The sequence below is a fragment of the Harpia harpyja genome, chromosome 22 (genome assembly GCF_026419915.1).
Source record: "Harpia harpyja isolate bHarHar1 chromosome 22, bHarHar1 primary haplotype, whole genome shotgun sequence".
NCBI lineage: Eukaryota > Metazoa > Chordata > Aves > Accipitriformes > Accipitridae > Harpia > Harpia harpyja.
The window spans coordinates 3352259-3370639 of record NC_068961.1 but is presented as its reverse complement, the minus strand read 5'-3'; the positions used below and the strand labels follow the sequence as shown (position 1 = coordinate 3370639).

Below are 18381 nucleotides of genomic sequence, written 5' to 3'. Positions count from 1 at the left end.
CTCTGCAAAGACTATTTGGCTTTGATGATGTTGCTTTTTTCTATGTAGCCTTCCATTGCATCTCAGCCTGTTATTAAATCAAACATTAAACATATCCCCCCTAACTAGTCCCATCCTCTCCATCATCCTCAGCTACTGCCTACATTCATTCCACTGTGTCAGGTCTCTCTTACCCAGTTTTGTGTACTGGGAGCTTCATGCTTCCTCCCCTCATTCTCAAGAAATTACCCCTAAATATCTGTACTACTAACCTATTATTCCCATGACTTAAGACTCTCTAAAACTTAGCAAGGGCAAAACGTTTGTTTGCCGAGGCCACTAAATATCACATAACAGTCTCTGTACAATTCCTGGTGCAACTGTGTCAATCTGTTGTCTCTTCTGTAAAATTTCTGGAAGAAAAAAAAGACGCCTTTTGTGTTTATACAACACCTTGTACAGTGATGTCCTAACCCACAAATAGGTTACCAAGACACTATGGTAATATAAAAGTCACCTCTGCAATGCAAGGCAACCCGTGGTGCAGGGATGCCCACACGAATCCTCTGGATTCTGTGCAGATCTTCACGCTGTCAGATGCCCATTTCTGTCCCTCAACCTCCCACAGTCAGGGAAGAAACAACAGATACTCTTATCACTCAGCTTTACTGTCTCGTCCCTAATTTGGGCATAATCCCTGTTTAAACCAGTTATCTAACAGCTAAATATAATTTCTGTAGGCTGTGTAGTTTCCAGAAATAACTAATGCTGCATCCTCCTCCCCCCATCAGGGAAACACCCAGCAGCACTTGCCAAATCCCACCCAACCCCACTGCCCTACTCAGCAGGGCCATGTGGCACAGAGACCTAGCCCTCACAGCAGATGCTTCCCATGCTCCTGCATGGATTAGCCATCAAATGCACAGGCTCATCTGCAGATCTGATTTTTCGAGCCTTGTCCCTTCCCGGTGCTTCAATAAGCCACCCCCAGGCAGTTCCTAAGGACCCAGCGATCGCCTGCCCACTGCTTCTGTCTCACTCTTCCAGAGGAAGTCAAAAGATAACTCCAAGAAGCATCTAAACTGTGCATACTGTAAATAAAACACATGTTCTATAGAGTGGATGTAGCCCCAATCCATAGTACCAGCGGAGGAAGAAGGAAAGGGCAAAAGCTTTCTTAGTCCCTGCAGTAAAATCTGCAGCTGATCCTTTTCCAAGCTGGGTAAATGAATTTCATCCTCAATGGTCTTGAGCACTGCCTCAACTCTTTTAGTACAAGTATCTCCTAAAAAGCTGGGAAGAACAAAAGCAAACCAGAAACAGAGTATTTCCAGAGTTATCCTAATAAAAAGCATGGGAAAAAAAAAATTCTTCATTTCTTCCAAATTCAGTATGTTACATCCTTTTCTACACATTGATGTTGCGCCAGTTGAGCATAAATCACCAATGCCTCACTCTGAAGTAAAGGCAGAAGCCCTCTAGTTCTCTCCAGAGGCAAGTGACCTCCAACTATTTGATCTCACAACTGCTCACATGCCTCCTTGTTCTGGAAGCTCCTTAGTAAAAGGCATCTGGAGGAGTTTCGCAGGGACACCTAATGTCATCTGAATCGAGCACGGTGGTCCCTGGTGTGGTGGCCTACGCAACCGTGGAGTTGCTGTGCTGGAATGCCAAGCAATATCCCACTGACTCACCACACTGGGCTTTCAAACACATGTCTGAGGAGCCTCAGCTCTACCCGCTACGAACTTCACTCACCCTGCTTTGCAGTGTCTCATCTCCAGGAAACCACATCTCATAGCTGGGAGACGTTTCCTGACAGAACAAAGAAAGAGATGGACAATAAAACCTTGCCTTACAACAGAGAGATGTACATTACTAAGAAATGGTACATTTTACATGATTTTTCTTTTCCTTGGCATTATACAAAATTTCAATGTACGAGTAACATACAGCTTTTTAGTAACTTGGACTCCAGATGTACTGAGATTGTTGTGAAATGGTTAAATTAACATTTTTCTACGTGGCAATGCTTCATGGAAGAGAAAGACCCAGCCACAAAGAATATCTTCCATGCAAAAAAATAACATAGTAAACATGATTTGCAAGTTTAGGAAGAAAGAAACAATATATGTATTAAATATACATATTTTACAGGCAAAACATCTTGTCACAAAAATTAAATAATTCCCCTCCAGTTCATAATACCAAAAGCACCTCTAGTTTCCTTTTCCCTTATTGTGCTCCTAAACTCTTCCCTTTCCTCCCATCAACTACTTGCAGTCTGGCTCTCTTGGGCAACTACCCCTCACAGAAGGTGTGATAACGTAGAGATGGAATTCACTATTTCCCTCCTCAGGGGTTCAATTGCAGGCTTCATTAAGGCTTGCAAAGCAAATTAGAACACTTCACCACTGCACAAAATAATCTTCGCTAGTAAGACAAGCCCCAGCAACTCAACCGCTTATCCCAAAATATATATGGCACTTTGAGCGCACAACACAACAACTACCCCGGTTCCATCTCCCTGTATGTTCAGCGGTCACCAGATCTCTCTTCAGCTATCCCAGTCCTTCCCAAATCTTTCATGCCCTTCCCAGCAGGGCTCCTCAGTCTCTCTGCTTGCAAAGGCTGGGTTATAAAATAACCAAAATAACAAAAAAAAATAACCTTTGGACTTGATGGGAGGTCCCATTACGCTCCCCGCATGCTGCTGCTTCTGTGCCCTCGACAGCTCAGCAGCTGCTTCTGCTGCACCGTCATTCCCAGTCCTCAAGCCTGGAAGGAGACCCCTTCCCTTGCTCCCCAGGCCCTTTATCACTGGCTCCAAGGAACATGCCAAGCAAACACCCCTTTCCTTTTCTGCTTTCAGCCTCCTCTAGCCTTGGATTTTCTTTCAAGAGGGGTCAGCAAGCAAGCCCCTCTGTAGTTCCCCCTGCTATCTACCTTCTACAGGCATCTTCCACACTCTCCTTGGGAACATCCCAACTAATTGTTCCCTTCCAGCTCTGCTTTGATTTGCCCCAGATGTTGCCAACCATATTTCTCCTTGCTTCTTGGCTTCCACTCCATCTGTCTGAATTAGATCCAGCACAAGAAGACCTCCTGCTTTCCTACAAATGCTTTGGTCCTATTTTAATTAAAGCGGCCAGTCACCCTCTAGCACAGCAATATGGTTATCAAATGCCTTTATCTCAACCAAAGGAGCATATTTCAAAAAACTGTAAGGAGGCCAGGAATAAATAATTCACTGCAGGAATCTTTCTTTTCAACTGTAATTCAAGTGACATCTTAAGCCTGCTATCTTCAGCTCCAAAAAAGCTCTATGGCTAAATCTCATGTTGAATGGTAAGTCCAAGTAGCTGGACTTGGTCCAGAAGAAGGGCTTCCAAGAGCTCAAAGCACTTAGGCAAGGTGTCCTGCCACCTGAGACCACAACAAACTGTGTAGCCACCACAACTGCCATAAAGATTTGCTCATCGCTGCTCCCAACATCTCTATTTCCAGGGCGCAACAGCTCTTCAACCTGTCAAGCAATGAGCGCTCTCTCTGTTCCCTACTCCTGCCATCGGGATTCGGAAGGCACAGTGTAAAAGCTGGCATTTGTGGAGCACAGGCAATACGGATCATGCCCCATTATCTCTACCCACTCCTCCTGCAGTGGCACCTCGCTGGCTCGGCTGGGGCTGCAGCCTTCAGCAGCCTTCGGGATACAGGAAGGATTTCCTCCAACAAAAGCAAAACAATATCCAGCTTCCAGCCAGTTTTGTCAGAGAGATTCCCAAACAACCAAACCCTCGAACCCAGTATCTAAACACCAGGGAGCTTTGTTTTCAAAAGACTCCCAGAGAGGAAGCTCTGATTGACAAATACAGCACTGCGGCATAGCTCCCCGAGTGTCCCCTCCAGGCCAGCTATCACAAGGACGGAAGGAGTTACCAAAGAACAGCAGATCTTCTCTTTTTAATTCTGGCACTTATGCCAGATCCCGCACTCTACAGCAATCAGAATTTCCATTTACCATCTGAGTGTATAAGCTGGATGCTACCAGATTAAAGAAATAAAGTGCATACATTTGAAATTTAATAACACACTGATACAGCCTCAAGACATGTTACAAAAAACCAAGCAGATAGCCTGTCACAAGCTGAAAACAACAAATGGTAGTAGAAGGCAAATGTAATATAGCAAGTTGTGCTAAAGCACACAGTAATTGCCACAAAACAAGCACAAACAAAACGCGAACAATATTTAGAGAGACAAGTTGAAAATGCTACTAAAAAGAGAAACAGCTCAAGAAGGCGTATGGACAAGACATAAGACCTCTTTCATTGCTAAAAAATGGTATTCAGTTGTGTGGAAGACCTCAACATTACAGACCTCCTCCTCTGGGAAGGAAGAAGAAAGGAAGGAGGCTCTAATTACTATAACAAAAAGTAAGGATATAAAAGATCTAGAACAAGATGTCAAAAAATTATCTAGGAGCTCGAGGTTCATCTTCAAAAGCGAGTCAGGGGCTTCAGAAAATCTCATCGCTCGAGACGATGGCGAGAACTATTCAGGGAGCTCAACGTGCCACGGCAGCCAGTAAGGACCACGCACCGCTGGGTCCAACACCCACCTTTCATCTTACCAAACCGCTCTGGAGGTGGGAGCTTCTCTTCCCCGAAGCACGGAGCAGCCCTGGGACGGCACCTCGGGCACAGCTTTTCCAGGAGGAAACCAGGACGTCAACCGCGAGTGAGACGGGGCAAGGAGGCCCAAGCTGGAGTCACAGCTCTCCTCTTCCCAGCGGTGGTGGCACTTCAGTGGCAATCCTATTTCCCAGCCCTAATGACGTTTTACTTAGCTACTCACTTCTTACGCTGTTTCGGTCTTCTCCCCTTCCTTATCTCCGTTTATTTGAACCACGCAGCTGTAATCCATAGTCACCATTTTTCTCTTTTTATTTTCTTGTCCATTCAAGGAGAATGAGACCGCTTACTGAGACTGCAAAAGGTTATGACTCCGAGCCATCAAGGCCTTGTTTTACTGTGGGCAAGATCCTTCTGTCAGCCCAATTTCATATTCGATGCTGGAGGCTGCACCTGCTTGACAAAACCTCTGCCAGTAAATGCAGACTTGCCAAAACCGTTTCTCAAGAGCAAGGAGAAGAGACACAGGAGATCAGATGTTGACCAACGTACTCCAGAAGCTCAAAAAAGCCCACTACTGCCTTGTAAATGGCAGCAAATTATGACCTGTGCTCCTTTTAAATAGCAGCGTGGAAGCATTTAGTTCAGGAAGCCAATTTGGTACCAGCTCTTTCCGGGCCCTGTGGCCCCATCTGCCTATTCCAGTTTAGTTTAGCTTTGACTGATCCCAGTTACATAACTGTACCCTTAAGCTCCTAAATTGTAAGGTCAAGATCAGGTTAAACTGTTGCTGTGTAAGACAATATAGGCAAAGCCTGAACTGTCCTACTGCCACACCTATTTCTCTGTGTATCTGATGCAATTCCCAGCCCAAAGCTCGGCAGGAGATTTCCTTTCCTTCTTGCATACTTCAGGTTTTTTCCTTCTTCCGTTTCTCTCCCAGATTATTTTTACCTTTATAATACATTCAGGAGGATGACAAAATATGGAAGTTAGAAAAGCTGAACTGACAGGAATGCTTCTGTACCATCCTTTTACTACAGGCGTGGAGTGGAAGTGTTTTAGGCAGCACATCATATGGGCTGTCATGAGCACACTGAACCACCATGAAATGGGGCAGGAAAAGATAACGATGTTTTGCCAAATGTTCAATATTTTTAAACCTAAAGTGAAATAACCCACAAAAGCAGATGGAGCTCAACTTCAGAGCAGGTCTGTCCCAACAGCACACTGGCCTGAAGGTAGATACCTTGCAAACCCTGGGCTCCCTAATGCTGGAATATGCAGGCAGGCTTGGTTAAACAAGCTGGCAGGAAGCCTACCTGGCAAGTAGTTACTGAAACTTTCCTGCCAAATCCCTGCTGAAGTTCTGCTAGAGCACTCTCAAGCTGTCTCTGCGAAACACTTGAATTTGGCTGTTTGGTTTTTTTTTTTAATTTTACTGACGTTTAAAAAAACCCCCCTGGCTTTCTTTGCATTTGTGAGACACCAGCAGTGTAGCTGCAGTGTAATGGCAGGCTATGCCTCACAGAGTGGTACCACAGCAACAACTTTGTAGAACGGTGCAATGAAAGAAATCACTTTTCTTATAAGCCTGCTTCCAATGTTGATGCTGGAGAGCATCATACTTTCTGCAGTAACCCAGCAACTTCTGTTCCATCAAAGGTATGTTGTAGCACAAGGGAAGACAGCAGAGTTTTCATTCTACCGTGGAAAGAAATGATACTCAAAAGTCACAGAATCACAGAAAAAATTAGGTCAGAAGGGACCTTGGAGGTCATCTGGTCCAATCTCCTGCTCAAAGCAGGGCCAGCTTCAAAACTTGATCGGGTTCCTTGGAGCCTTGCCCTGTCAAGGGTTGAAAATTTCCAAGGACAGAGATTCCAGAGCCTCTCTGGGCAATCCATTTCAACACTTAACCACTCCTGCTGTGAATGGTTTTTTCTTTAGATCTACTCAAAATTCCTCTTGCTGCAACTTGTGACTGTCATTGTGCAACTCTGACAACACCCAGCTCCATCTTCTCCTTAGTCCCCATGTAGGTAGTAAAAGTGGAATTACAACCCCCCTCATTCTTCTCCAGGCTGAAACAAATCTCAGCCTTTCCTTGTGCATTAAGCAGTCTCATCCCCTAACCGTCTTGATGGCCCTCCACTCCACTCACTCCAGTATGTCAACACCTCCCTTGTACAAAGGAGCCCAGATGTGGACTCATAAGGGCGAAGACGCTTCCCTTGGCCTGCCGGTTACCTTTTTTTGCCCATACAACCCATTATGCAGCCATCCTGTTCTCCACATTATGCACCTTCCACCGCTCACTAACTTATCTAACAGGTTTTCCTCTGATCCATGTGAGGTGGTGTAATTTAGCTGCATTTGGGCTAAAAAACAGGCGGGAGGCTCTGTTACATAGTACAGTCCAAGAAAGAAAAGTATGCTCAGCTGTCACATTCATCCTGCCTCTGTTGAGGTTTATGAAACAGAAAGGTTCCGTCTGAGCCTCGACGGAGCGTGGAAATGGTATGCGCTCAGACCTCAAGCAAAGAAAAGGACCAAGAAGCATTTTGGACAGTGTGCCAGAGATTTTTAAAATATGCAAATTTACCAATGTAAATCTTACTAATTATTCTATTAAAAAGTTGCTTAAAGCCCTCCATACAGGTTGACTGCCAATTAAATCACATTCCTTTAGTGAATATGGAATTTAAGGCACGTTATCCCAGAAAAAAGTAAAACTTCTAATTGTGTTTATTTAAGTAATTTGGCCGCCTAATTCTCCCAGCTGGCTATGGTTTGGTACCCGCTCTCTGGCGCAGCCCACTTTGTGTATCATTTGCAAGTATGCTGTCCCCTTCTAAAGACCTACGAGACGTGTCCCTGTGGCAGGCTGCTACAAGAGCTGTCACTAGATGCAGAGACACGAACACATGCTTGAGAAACAGTAGTGAAGCAATGAGCAAAAGGCACACCATACTTTGTCAGCAGGAATGTTATGAAATAGCCACAAGAAAACTCAGCCATATTGTTCTAATTTAGGATAGAGTAGATAGGGTCTTATTTTGGAGCATGAAAATGTAATCTATCCCAGCCTCTCTTTCCCCACCACCCCTTTCAAATAACAGTCTGCACTGTCATCCACGTTAAATTAACAGCTAAACATAGCTGACTTCCAACCAGGATGTTACAAGGATTTAGCCTTCCTATATACACATCCACTTACTTACAAAAGAAATTGCGGTAATGAGATGGAGATCGAAATATTGCCCAGAGTCCTTTTAAAATCGAGGGCAGGGAAAAGAGATGAGGGATTTCTTTATGATTTAAGAAGGATAAATATGAGATATGTACGATCAAAACAGCAAAATTTGAGAAGTTGGAGCAGATGTGTTAATCCACGTTCTTTAGCTTCAAATTCTCCCATTTCACGTAAGTGTCAGCTTGCCCCCGAGCTTGACAGCACTGTACAAAGAAACAATTGCCTATCTTCTAAAAACAGAAGATGGTGAGATCTCTTGGACAGTTTGCCCAAAGACTCTATTGTGCCTAAACTCTTATGGGAATACAATTCAGAAAGGTTTATTCAATAAATTAAAAGAAATACCTCCTACGGGAAGCAAAAGACATAACAGAATGAAAAACATTTCCTGTAGGAGGAATATTTTTAGACTTTTAGAGAGAGAGGCAAATGAAAACCGAACAGAGCACTGCCAACTGGTTTCTCACCACATTACTCTCAGTAGGGTGCAACTCAACTGAAATTACCCTTTAGAGAAAAAAGAAAAAGACAGTGCTCAAAAAACATCTTGCTGTATTACAACAGTGGCAGAAAACAAAGGGATAAAGCAAATAAAACCTGAAAATAGCAATGGAAAATTTGTATTAGTCTTTCTCTTACAAAATCAGTTATAGACATTCAGTGGAGGTACAGTCCCATCACTGAAAACCAAATCCAGGAAACCAGTGCTTTGGAGAAGCATGACTCTGAGGCAGTGCAAAAGTAATCTTAATCACACTATAAAAAAATGAATCTTTCATTTGTTAGCAAAGTCTGCATCATACTCTGTACTTTGCTGAAAACCATTTTGTCCATTTATGAGACAAATAATTTATGAGAACAAAAGGACTCATTAACATTTGACTCGGCCAACCCAATAATAGGCTACAGCTACAGTAAAGCAGCTTTTTTTTAGTATGAACTAAAAGGATGAAAGCAAGAAAAAGGCATATTATCTTCCTTTTTAATGTTTGCCATGGAGGATAACTGAAGATAAACAGAACAAGGACAACTAGAAATGGATAAAAGGCAAGCCCAACCTGAAAAGGCCCGAGTGCATGGAACAGGAACTTATAAATGAACGGGGGGTGGGGGGGGAAGAGAAAAGCAAGATCTACCCAAAGTCCTAGCAGGTTCTCAGCAGCCCCAGGGAGAGTTTCTGCATGGGACTGAGTGCTCATGTGCATCCTCATTAAGTGCAATGCTCAAAAATCTCTTTTTGACCTCACACTGTCAAAGAATCCTCATGGATAAATATCGTAATCAGAAGGTCTTGTCTTTGAGAGGCTACAGAAGAGAGAGAGTAGGAAGATCCGGAAAAGACAGTTCTGGTTTCACAACTTGGGAGGCTGACGCAAGCTGTTCCCATAGCCAGGATCGTGAGGATGATGACCCAGGGATGAGAGCTTTAGGGTGGGAAACTGATGTTTGTTTTTATGGGCCAGAGACACAGTACCTAACCTACTTAGCTCCAAAAACACAAACATGTGGTACCCAACATCTGGTTCCAGTACGACAATGTGGTGACCATCAAGCACTGGAAGCTCATCAAATCCTTCAAAAACACTCTTAACTCTCCTGGGGATTTAGTAACTCCTTGCTGACACCCGGAGTGGAACAGGCATGTAACTTGAAATAGCCAGTCTGTACACATCTAGGAAAAGCTGAAACTCAACCAGAAGGCCTGCGCATACATTTCCATTGATATGTATTATTGCTACAGGATAAGAGTAGATAAAAAATAATAGAAATTATTTTGAACATACACAGCTTAAACATCTGCACAACAGATAGAAAAGTTTTAAAGAGAGGTAGGTGAAGTAAGTAAAATTCCTAGGACTGAATGATACCTGAAGGCTTTGCTTCCTCCTGGATACTCTGTTTTGACTAGTAGTATTCACCCGCCAAAAGTAAAACACACACGTGAGTATTCTTGTCAGATTGAAGTCTGAGAGCTCAATACCTTGCAAAATTGGACGATGAGTCGCAACGTCAAATTCCAATTAAGTCTGAATCTTGCCCTTACCTTCTCACTGCCCCCCTTCCAGCTTCCATAAGCTGAATGGAATATTTGGCCACTTCTCCCACCATCCAGACACCTGGTTCAGTTAAAAAACAGTGTAACCCAGGATGTACAAAAGCTATGTTTTAAGACATCAGCTTAATTCCAGTGACCTTTACATTCTCAAATACTATGCCCCATAGCCAGAAAATCAAATACGAGCAGCATTATATCATGTTTAATGAGACTAAGATAATATTGCCATTATAACCCTCATTTTCATTACCTTTTTATGTTAAGATTTCAACTCTGCTACTCTGACACTGACACAATCTAGTTACTACTATACCATCATGAGTATTCAGCCCTACTTGCTCAGAACTCCCTGCTGGTTTCCATTATGGTATCTACATCCAGAAGGAAAAAAATCCCACAAAACATGCTTAATACGTATATGCTTACACAGCTACGACACCGCAGAAGAGTGAAAAGACTCCTGAAAAGTTCTCCACCTGCAAATTGTCACAGCTGCAGTTCCCGTCATAAAAGAGAGTCTGCAAAGCTAAATGTGCCGCAGCTCCATCCAGAAGTCAAGACAGCGGTCTGGGTCACTGGTATTTTAGAGGCTGCTCAAAATTACTTTTCGGTCTCATTTCTATTATTTTCACAAGTTCCTTTCCCATTACTTAAGCAATGCACACTCAGGGAGAATTCTGTCTGTCTTAGCTGTCAACTCGCATATTTTCACCAAATGTCTTCAGACGTAATTTAGTTGGGAATGGGAAGACTGCATTTGCCAAATTCAGAAATGTTGGAGATATTTAGTTATTTTTAATGGCATTCCTCTTCATACAACACCCACAAGATTTCTGCCCACCAAATTTTGCAATTACAGAACTCTTACAGCACTGAACGGGACAGACTTAGGCTGAAACTAATCTGTGTGTCTAGTGTTTTAGGGTGTCTTATGGAAGAAAATGAAGCAGTGCAGTTCAGTGGTAAATAACAGCACACAAAGTTTTTTACTTTCAAAAACAAAAACCTTCCAATACACAGTTCTCGCACATCTCATTAAAAAGCCCCCCTCAAAGAGAAAAATGCAAGTTAGCAATTTTGGGGATGGGGGAGTGTCCAGTTTTTTAAATGTTTGGAGGAAGACCAGAAAAACAAGGTGACAAAAAGCCGTTTAAACATGCTAGACCCCCTTTTTGCTTCCTGGACAATTAATCAGGGCTCTACGCAGGAGTATGTTCAAACCTCTCTTCTGTCCCCACAGAAGAATGTCTGGGTTAGCTATCAAGGCACTTAAGGATAAGTATAATGGACACTGAGCTCACCCTTCAGCTACATATCACTCTTCAGAGATCATTACAGCAAAAAGATCAACTAGTGCTGACGGCAATTTAATGCATTCCCTGTGATTCCTACCCAAAGACGGACAAATTTTCCATCTGATGGGGAGACAATTCTAGAGTATCTCATCATAACAAGCCACACAATAAACACAGGCAAATGCAGGAGCAATGAAGTCAAAAACATGAGGCTAACAGCTCAGCGAAGATAAAGCCTGTAAGACTATGGCAACTGGAGAGCAATAAATATGACATTGTCACATGAGACTAAATGTTGAGGGGGTATTCCATTAAAATATTTGCATGTATAGCATTAAATTAGTTTATTGGTGAGTACTGACCTTTAGACGATGGGAAATATTGCAGCCTTCAGCCCTATCCCCAGTTCCAAGTGCAGCAGCTTTGCTTTTACACCTGGAAAGCTTCAGCTTAACCCCTGGTTTGACAAACACGCTGTCACATCAGCACCACTTGAAGTGCAATGCCTAGTGAAAACTGGGGAAAGGATGTCTTCCCTTACGTACCTCATGCTAGATCTTTTGAAAGTGATGCAGCACATATATTTCTATTTCACGTTTTCTTCTTGCATCCTAACAAACAGGAGAAAACTGCCTTCTTTCCCTCTTTTCTGTAGATAACCTACAATTGTCAGAATATATATCAATCATTGCTTACCAGTTGAATAGGGGTAGGAAAAATAAAGAAAAGCTCTCCCTCCTCTAAATTTACAACGAACAGGTTCTGCTCCTGCAAATGTAATTATGTGATCAGTCCTTTCTCTCTCCAAAACAGCTTGTCCTGCTAACCTCAAAGAAAAATACTCATTTAAGCACCCAAAGATATATATGCATATGGGAATGTGACCTCTTGGTTTGCCCAATTTTTAAGAATTTTGCTTTACCCTTTATCTTTCAAAGTACTTTTCATCTATGTCCTTCCATCAGCATAGTTTTGAAACAAGCGCTGGCTGTAAGAAAGCAGAAAGAAGCAAGCTAGCCATTCACAGCAACTTGGAAAAATGGAGTTAAAATTAATTTGCAAAAGCCAGTGATGCTCGGGGGGGGAACTTTGGCAAGCAAGGAGATACAGAAAGAGGGAATCCGAGACGGCCTTCCCAATGGATTCAAACTCTTAAAGTATCAAGCAAGTGAATTTATGGAAGCTGACCTCCCAAGGTCCCCATCAGTTGAAAATGGTGTTGTGAGCGTTCACTACTTACAACTGCCACGCCCTAAATTATCACTCCATATGACTCAAACAGAAGTTATAAAATAATTTAGCTAAACTCATGTTGTTCTGATATGGCAGACGAGCATCTCGAACATCGTTGCAGCTAGCCACAGCTTGGCCAGCCGGCAGCTCAGGAGACACCAGGACAACTCCTGGCTTCTCCCCCAAAACCTGGTGAGGAACCAGGGCGACCTTCCCTCCCGCACCATGGGAAACCCGTCGCCCCGTTGTGCTCGACAGAAAGCCTCCCTGGGCAAGCCAGCCGGTCGATCGCAGGCTGCGCCAGGAGGAGGACGAAGTGAGGAAGGACTGAGCCGACCGCCCGCGGCAACCCGACAGCGCTGAGGAGCAACTTGCAAACTCAGGATGGTGCCTCCTGCTTCCCAGCAGCCAGGCACGCCAGCGGGAAGGCTACAGACGTTGTGCCACCATTACTTTAAAAACAGCTCTCCCCCCAAAAAAACATATTAGTTGGAGATGTTAACGTTTAATGAGTCACTAACACATGGAGTAGGATAGCAGAATACTCAGGCCATATAAGTTTAAGTGCGTAGATCTGGTTTATCATAACAAAGAGATTACTCAGATACGTTCACATGATTTGCCGTATTTGTTATACACATGCTGTGGCTTTCCGTTGCCGTCTTCAGGACAGAAAAATAAGCAGAGGAATTAACACAACTTCAGACTTCACACAGATCCATTCGTTTTGAGCTATTTTGGACTTTTCACATGGCAAACTAATTCCAGTCAGTCACCGTAAAACACTTGCATCCTTAACTTGTACAGGACTACTCACATACTTAAGCATAAATGTATGACTAAACGTTGGCAGAATCAAGGCATTAAGGCATCTCTACATATTTTTACTACCTTTGTCCATGATATTTAATTTACTTAGAGAGTCACTTAACCTTATGAGGCACTTAATGAAAGCATAGTAGTCATAACAGACTTAAGTTTGTAAGTGAAAGTGAATTTTCTTTAAGGAAAATGGCTTAAAGGGACAGCTGAGATCTGACAGGAATTGAGGATGAATACTTGTTTCCCTAGTTAAAACCCCCCCTCAGCTTTGCCCTGCTGAAACCGCTGGAAATGTTGTCACTGATTTCCACAGACCCAGGAACAGGTTTTTTATTTAAGCAGCCTCTACATGAGCAGATAATAGACAGGGAAGGAACGCTTGTCAGCAAACTAAAGCTCTACTAAAAATAATCTTTACGGTTGTAAAATATTCTTGTGCATAAAATTACATGTTGATAAAGCAGAGCCAGATCACCCGGGAGTGAGACACCTCTGTCACATGACGCTTCACATCTAAAAGTCTGTGGATCCAAGAATATAGGCCTAACACCTTTCTTTGCGTAAAGCCTTTAGGTGCAACCTGCTGCTGAAACTGGAAATCCCCTGTGCACTCTGGCATTCCATTAAAAATCATTTCTGAATGGCCACGTGAACCGTGCGGCAACCTTTCCCTCCCTAGGCCAGCAGACAGGGCTGCAGTAGAAAATGCTGAAGTCAAAGAACTACAGTAAAAAAAAAAAAGGTAAAACAAACAATCCGTCCTTCTCCTGGCCTCATATCAAAGCTGTTACGGACATTTTGGCCTCATATACAGAAATTGCAGATCAGCTGGCAAGGGAGCGTGCGGTGCAGGCTTTAAAATCTGAATACAGCTGGGTCGGGTACTCCTGCCCCTGCAGCCCCGAAGCCGCGGGCTGCCCCGGCGCAGGATTCGCACAGCTCGCACACCAGCGCATGCTGCAAACCGCATCTTCACCGCATCCCTCCGGACATCACTGCGGAGATGCGGCTCGGGACAGGTGAAGGAGGTCCTGCTCAGCAGTTGTTATTTTGGGGGGTTCTGAAGAGAATACCTCCATGGCATTTTTATTTCTCTTTGCTGCTTTAGAGATTAAGGTAGGGGGAAGAAAATAATTCCCACCTGTATCTCCTGAAGTATTATTTTTAGCACATAACCCTGTTGCTTGCACAGTGGCTTTAGAGAAGTATTTTCCAAAAAGTGCAGTGGTACTGAAGGTGTTGGAATTAAAGTAAAGAAAACAGGTTTTGCAATGAACAGTTCTTTTATTCCCCGGCTAACAGGGTGGGAATTTTTAAGTGCTCAACCCAAAACCTTCCATGCTCATTTTCAGCTTGCAGTCATCTATTTAGTTGTCTTTTACAGCTGAGAAAAATCATCGTCGTGATGTATTTCATTTTCTAAGTTGAAAAAAACAGAACTACAGATTTCCTACCGAGAATGCAATAATTTGGATAACGGGTCCTTTTAAAGTTACAATATTATAAACAGTTATTTCCTTTTCACCCAATAAAATGTGGGGTTTTTCACCTCCTCTAGCACACTCAACTTTGCCACAGCTAGGGTGAAGCCCCAGAGACAGAGAATCCTTCACTGAACAAGTGAACAAGTACTAAAAACTGAACAAGTACTTTTCCAATAAAGACTAAATAGGAAGCAAACAACTAAATCCTTTATGAACAATGGTATTTTAAGATAAAACCAAACTGGAAGACCATTAGGATGCATGCCTGCAATGGGAAGAGGGGGAATACGATCAAAATTATGTATGTGCAGTTTCTTTTAAAATATAGATTAAAATCATTTATACGTGTCATTGCTGATAGTTATAACTAAGTTAATATTTGTAGAACGCCTTGAAAATAGAAACTCTGAAACCAGCCAGTATCAGGTTATATGGCAACTGACATTCGGTGCCACAAATTCACAGTGACAATGTTGACTCGCCGCGGGAGCCCGGCTTCAGGTGCAGCATCGCAGCCCCACCACCGTGACGGCTGGGACGGCGACCGCGACGACACTTGCGCCCAACCGAGGGCTCGTGGAGAGGGGTGGCCCGGCCACCTCCCCGGCCCGGACGCAGGGACCTGGCACAGAGATGCAGCTACTTGCTTGTTCTGACAGCACTGGGCTCAGACCTTCCCAAAATTGTTCTCTTACAACAGAATCACACGTTGGGGTTTTTTTTTTCCTACTGTAAACATGATTTTTTTTTTTAAACTACACTCACACATATGTCTCAGTTACTGTAAAAATCAGGCCTCACTGATAGGAAAGATGGCTCCAAAATACAAGACCACACTTTGTTAGTGTAAACACCTATTTCTTAAACATACAAAAGATACTCACCCAGGTTCAAATGCCAAGTGAACAACAATTTGTCAGAGAACAGCGCTGTAACATCACACGAAACTGCACTGAATCAAATTTAACTATAAATTACATCACTATACTGCAATCATGTTATCAGTAATATAATACATCCCCCCCCCAAAAAAAGGTTCGGCTACTTAAAAATGCTAGATACTCAGCAAATTAGGAAAAAAAAAAAAATCATACTTTTGAATTTGCAGTCTGAAGATGAGCTGTGCTGCATGGTTTGATGACGTACAGACCTTAAAAAAAATGCCCCAAGTGTCCGACACCTTTGCACGGATTCAGTGAAAACAGGGAGACCCACTTACATTTGCAGATCAGAGACCACGCTCTGAGTCTTGGAAACCCTGCACAGGAAATCTTAAATATCTTCTACTTTTTTGATGTTCCTTTTCAAATCATGAGTGGATAAGCAGACAACTTAACTAGTGCAAGTATCTAAAGGTCGTTACCCACTGTCTGTCTCCCTGGAGTTTTTAAGTCACGGACACTGCAACTCCCGCCAAAGTTCTCTGAAATGACTATCTTAAAATTCAAGCATCAAGATGAAATATTGGTAAGCGTACCTTCTGATCACAAGACTTAATAATAATCCACTTTTGAAAACCGCTAAAAACCTTTGCCGCCTCTTTCAACATTACCCAGCATCGTGCCTGAAGTCGCCACCCAAGCGCCGACGCTCCATCCCAACTGGCAGATGTTGGCAACTTTTATCCCCCAAGCTAACAGGGAGGATGCGGGGGCTCGTTCGGGGCGAGAGGCAGCCGTCGCCCTTAAAAACTACTTTTGTAGTCGTGGTGCCTAGTTTGGCTTTGGATCCCAGATCACTGCGTAAGGTAACGCTTTTCCAAGGACTTCTGCATCCCACTGAAACAACGGGGCTGTTTTGTTGATAGATCCAGTTAGTATTGGCTATTTATAATAAATACATTTGAAACGGGAATGGAAATAAAAGGAAAAGGCTGCCTTCCGACCCCAACGCAAAAGCTCCAGGAGGCACGACTGAACAGTTAAGCGGGAAACCTCACTGCCACGAACAGGATGGAGAATGTCTTCAAACAAAAAATTTCTTCTTCTTCTGCTACAAAGGGCTGCGCCTAACCCGCTCGCCGAGCAATCGCTATCAAGAAACAACGCCACATTCTTTGAATACATTCGTCCACACGGTACGGTATCTGCAGCCCAACATCGACGACATCCAAGTTAAACGAATAAATATTTGCATTGCAAAGTTGGATTTCTCTTGGAATACGATCCCTCCTCATGTGGTTTTGACACATGTGCGTTGTCAAATAAATCACAGCTCGCCGGGTGCGCGCATTAAAAATCACCCGCCTATCTTGTTCGAACCCCTCACGTACTCCGGTTTACGAGGTGCGAAACCGGGAGGGGAAGGTTTTACAACGCCCGGCACGACGAGAGACGGAGCCCGTCGAGGCAACGTCGAACGCCGCCGTCCGCCCCGCCGACGCCGCGCGTCCCCCCGCGCCCGGCGCGGACACACACCCCGGCGCGGACACCCCGGCCCTCCCGCGGACACGCGTGGGGCCGCCCGGTCCGGCCTTACCTCGGATTTCCACACGACGTAGGCGGCGGGGCGAGGCCCGGGCGGCGAGGGCTGCCCCTTCCTCTGCTGCAGCCAGCGGCGGGGCGAGGAGAAGATGCTGTTGTTGGCGGGACCGGCGGGACCGCTCAACGCCGAGGCCGAGGGGGTGCGCGCCAGGAAAGGCAGCTCCCACCCGGGGCTCCGCTTCCCGCGGGGGCTCTCCTCGTCGAAGAGGGCGCTGCCCGGCGGCGACCGCTCCAGCGGGGTGCTGGGGGTGGAGAAAGAAGCGCCGGGGGACGGCGGCGGGGCTCCCCGAGGAGCGCGGCGTTCCCCCGGGGGGCTGCCGGTGGTCCGCGCCCGCGGCGCCCGGCCCGCGCCTTCGCCTTCCTCCCGGCCGCCGCCGATGATGGCGGGGTCGAGGCTGCGCGTCTGGCGGAGCCTCCGCTTGGAGAGGTTCTTGGCGGCGGGGGCCGCGGCGGCGGCGGCGCCCGGGGAGGAGCAGGAGAAGACGCTGCTCAGCAGGCTCTGCGCCGACATCGCGGCGGCCGCTGCCCCCCCCGGCACGGTGGCCGGCTCTCGGGGCGTCGTGTGTCCCGTCCCCTCACACACACCCACACACACCGCGCCCGGGTTCAGCCCCCGGCGGCGCGGCCCGACGGCGGCACCGGGGGGCTCATGGCGGCGTCCGGGGCTGCTGCCGCCACCGCCGCGGTCACTTTGCTGGGAGGGAGAGGGAAGGGAGGGAGAAAAGAAAAAAAAAAAAAAAAAAGTTACGAGAGAAAAGGGGAGGGAAGGAGGCAGCGGCGGAGCTTTTATCTCGGCTCGCCGCAGCCTGCCAGAGTCACTCCCCCCTCGGCCGCGACGCGCCCGGGAGCCGCTCGCCGTCCCTCCCCAGCCCGCCGGGTCCCCGGGCCCGCCTGCCTTCCCTCCCCGAGGCGGGGAGAGCCGGTGCCGGTGTGTGTCCGTGTCCCCCTCCACCCGCGGCCCCGACGGAGCCCCGCGGCCGCGTTTTGGGGAGGGATCGAGCGGGCCGGGGCAGTCGTTTTTTGGAGCGATCGTTCCGGAGGCGCAGCCGGGGAAAGCTCCGGCGGGACCCGGCCAAGTGCAGGTGCTGGGTCTGGGACCCCCGCGTCCTCCCCGGCCACGTCGGGGGGAGCCGCTGCCT

The 18381-nt window shown here is 45.7% G+C and overlaps 1 protein-coding gene across 4 annotated transcripts in view; it reads right to left on the bottom strand.

Moving 5' to 3' along the window:
• The window catches only part of ARHGAP6 (Rho GTPase activating protein 6), a 338919-nt gene extending 321094 nt beyond the window's left edge, over window positions 1-17825 (bottom strand). The window contains exons 1-2 of one of the 4 annotated variants that reach the window (XM_052773837.1): window positions 17238-17825; window positions 1738-1794 (exon numbers count right to left, since the gene is read on the bottom strand). In XM_052773837.1, coding sequence (XP_052629797.1) covers window positions 1738-1794; window positions 17238-17753 — 573 coding nt within the window. In that variant the 5' untranslated portion in view covers window positions 17754-17825. Of the gene's footprint in view, window positions 1-1737; window positions 1795-4600; window positions 5226-17237 lie in introns of those variants that run through there. The other 3 variants (XM_052773831.1, XM_052773828.1, XM_052773836.1) reach the window with 3 other exon arrangements.
• Between the last annotated feature and the right edge of the window lie 556 nt (window positions 17826-18381).